Source organism: Mesitornis unicolor, unplaced genomic scaffold (genome assembly GCF_000695765.1).
Source record: "Mesitornis unicolor isolate BGI_N332 unplaced genomic scaffold, ASM69576v1 scaffold49946, whole genome shotgun sequence".
NCBI classification, from domain to species: Eukaryota; Metazoa; Chordata; class Aves; order Mesitornithiformes; family Mesitornithidae; genus Mesitornis; species Mesitornis unicolor.
Window position 1 is genome coordinate 1 of NW_010189948.1, and position 3,397 is coordinate 3,397.

At 44.3% G+C, this 3,397-nt stretch overlaps 1 protein-coding gene across 1 annotated transcript in view; it reads left to right on the top strand.

The window, feature by feature from the left end:
- Positions 1 to 401: 401 nt before the first annotated feature.
- Positions 402 to 3,397, top strand: part of LOC104542030 (dynein heavy chain 1, axonemal-like) — a gene marked incomplete at its 5' end in the record, with an annotated part of 29,409 nt that continues 26,413 nt past the window's right edge. Inside the window, 7 exon segments of the mRNA XM_010186220.1 lie at positions 402 to 503; positions 839 to 886; positions 1,027 to 1,097; positions 1,159 to 1,171; positions 1,743 to 1,896; positions 2,033 to 2,206; positions 2,573 to 2,611. Of these exon segments, the coding sequence (XP_010184522.1) occupies positions 402 to 503; positions 839 to 886; positions 1,027 to 1,097; positions 1,159 to 1,171; positions 1,743 to 1,896; positions 2,033 to 2,206; positions 2,573 to 2,611 (601 nt within the window).

The window sequence follows — 3,397 nt, forward strand, 5'->3', positions numbered from 1 at the left end:
CCAACTCCTAATATTCTAATATTATTTTTCTATATATATATAATAATATATATTATTAGATATATTCTAATCCTAATAACTCCTAATATAAGCTGACAGTATCACCTCTGTGAGAAGGCCAGATGAAGCGTTCAGGAATGCGCATTTTCTCAGTGGCAATGACCTCTAACTCTTGGGCTACCTCACTCCTGAAGGAAATTAGTCAGGCACTCCCGACATTGCCATACAGAAGGTAAAGGTGGCAAGAGTAGACAGAGGGTTTGAAATCCTTGAATTCCTCATCAGAATCTGAGCTACTACACAAAGAGCTGTGATGGGAAAAACAGAGCAGAAATACTGTTTTCCTGTTCCCACATGGGGTAGATGCAACCGCCCCCTCTAAACACACCCTTACCTTTCAGGTGTGCTGGGAGAAGTGGCTGGACTCTACAGCAAAGTTCACCATGGTTCCTGATACCAAGTTCTGTGACATTATCGTGCCCGCTATGAACACAGTCCGAATGGCCTCTGCTGGAGCTTTTGCTCATCAACTGTAAGTCAGTATGTGCTCAGCCTTGCCTTTGATTTTTTGATTCACCCTTGTTCTCTTCAACAGGGGCACCTTTTCCTCTCCCAGTGCAGTCAGAACCTAACAGCTACCTGATACTTTGAGATTATTTCCCACTCTCATGGATTTGTATTTTGCTGCTCAAAAGCTGTGCCTAAGCAACAAGAGTTCTCCATTCAGTCCCCAGGCCTCATGCCAGTGCCCCAAAGGAATACCAACACTCAGTTGTTCAATCAGAATGCAGTAATTGCTAGATAGCCCATCACCATCCCTTTTTACCCATTTCTACAGTTCCATTTAGTACTTCTCTTGTTGAATTCCTTCCACACCAAGAGACCTGTTAAACAGCTGCCTTTACTGAAGAAGCAAGCCTTTGAATGCTTAAATGAGCAGTAACCTGCATTTCCTTCACCAAATGTCAGAGCTAGGAAGCACACTGTGTGCCTATGGTCATGTTGCATTGCTGACTGTGCTTCTAGGTTCTCTGCATTGGTCCCACTGGCACAGGGAAGACTCTTACAGTTGTGGACAAGCTTTTGAAGAACAGGCAGTTTCCCTGAGCTCAGTGTTTCTGTCAACTTGGCCGTTTAGTTTCATCCCAAGACCTGAAGGGGCTCCAAGCACGTACAGCTGTGCATAAAAATAGGACACAGAGCAAATCTGAGCTGGGTTTGTGAGAGCTAGTAATAACTTGGTACAAGGGCAAGAAAGTGAGAAGGATTAGTGAGAAACTGTAAAAATTGCTCCAAGTCTAGTTATTCCAGAAATACTACATTTCATAGCACAGGTGTTTGCAAACCCTAGTGTGGGATCTTTATAGAAACTGATGAGGGGAGAAAATGTGGCTGCTTACCCCTAGTCCAACTCCCCATGATTAACAGCTTCCCTTTTGCCCCTACTGGTTTGAAGTTTCCAACAGATTCATTGGCTCAGGCTTTGCTTTTATTTGCACCCATTTATTCTTTGACATGGTGCATAAGTAGACAAAATTTCACTCGTGTGTTTGGAAAGAAATTGCTCTGGGTCTTTTCCTTGCAAAGGCCCATATAAAGTGGTGTATGGAGTGTGAGTTTAAGGATGGCTGAAACTGCTGACCCAGAAAGCCTCTGGAGAAAACACTGCTTTTTGGATCGAGTTAGGAGTACCTTTGCAATAGGAGTTATCCTGTGGCCTTGCACGGCTTCTGTTCTTACAGAAGGGTGTGTTTGGGCCTCCAGCTGGGCAGTACTTCATATTTTTTATTGATGACTTGAACATGCCCATGCTGGAGCAATGCGGTGCTCAGCCACCTATCGAGCTGCTGCAGCAATGGATGGACCACCAGGGCTGGTATGACAGGAAGCAGATAGGTATGACCTAGATCCTTTGGCCAGTACTCTTGGCAAAAGTTGGCCTGTTGATAGGTATGCATACCTGCTGTGGAGATTTGTGATGAGGGTTTTTAGCTACAACGTAGCATTCGTTCCTGGTTTTGCACTCTTCAAGGTGCTTTTAAGAAGCTGGTAGATATTAATTTTCTCTGTGCCATTGGACCTCCTGGAGGGGGAAGGAATGCTGTCACTCCATGCCTTACCCACCATTTCAGCTACCTCTCCTTCACGGAGATGGAGGACAGCAGCAAGAAGACTGTCTTCTCCACCATCCTTGGCAGCTGGATGGGTAAGTTCTGCAGACAACTGCCACTTTCTCCTCATGTTGCAAGTCAGCCTGACCATAATGGAGGTTGGAAGGGGAGGAATTAATCTGGACGATCTGATTAAAGTTTGGGAAGCTGGAACTTGCATTACTTTCTTGAAGATGCTTTTGGGAAAGTGTTATTTGAATCTTAGCAAACAGAGAGCTCATATACTATTTAGTCTCAGGGCCAAACTCTGCTGGTGCACATCAGCAAATTTCAACTTTGGTTGTCACAGTTTCATAAGGCATCCCATAGCCTAAGCCTTTCAGATAGGACTTTGTTTGTGATGGATGATGCAGATATCCTTCACCTCAGCAAGTAACGCAGGTTTTTTTGTCCTTTTCTAGATGGACTCCTAGGAGAAAGAAGTTACAGAGATCCAGTGTGTAAGAGGAGAAAGATGAGAGAGACTGTGAACAGAACAAGCTGATGGGCACAGCATGGCACAGCTTACCTGTGCTTTCACCATACAGACACTTGCCCAGACAACAGCCTTCTGTGGAAGCAGAGCCTTCTGTTACTCTCCATCTGCTGCAGCCTGTAGACAGCTGAGCAGGGAGGATCAAAGCGTGGTGCTACAACCACCCAGAAAAAAGGGTTCATTTGGAGTGAAATGAGTCCTCTTATATTTGACAGGGTGGGAATTTAGGATTGTCTTTGCAAATGTGCCCTCATCTGCAAATCTGCCAGTAAGAAGGAGTGAGAATAGTAGGCTATGAGAAAAGCAAAGCGGAGCTTTATGAGTGCTTGCAGTATTCACAAGCATCAGTGACTATGAGCTCAGGGACACACTGAGGCATCTAGCTGTGATTTAAAAAGAAATTAAATAATTTTGGAAATAACACAAAGTGCAGAATGCTAGGGCGTCACAGGGCTCTACTTCCCCAGGAGAGTTCATAATGAACTTGATTGGTAGTAAAAAAAAGTATTTTATGCTCTAAAACTGGCAGCTGTGTTTGAATCTTGCCAGACTATTGCATAAGAAATTATACCTCAGTGGCTTTGCATTTGCTGAGCTCAATGAATTGCAAGGTGGTTTAGCTAACAGGGCAGTTCACACCTTATAGCTTAGAAGTATCTGAGACTCCACTGAGGGAGTACAAGGCAGGAGAAGGAAAAGCTGTCTGCAAGTATTTCAGGTAGGCACCTATTACCTATCTGACAGTGTCCTC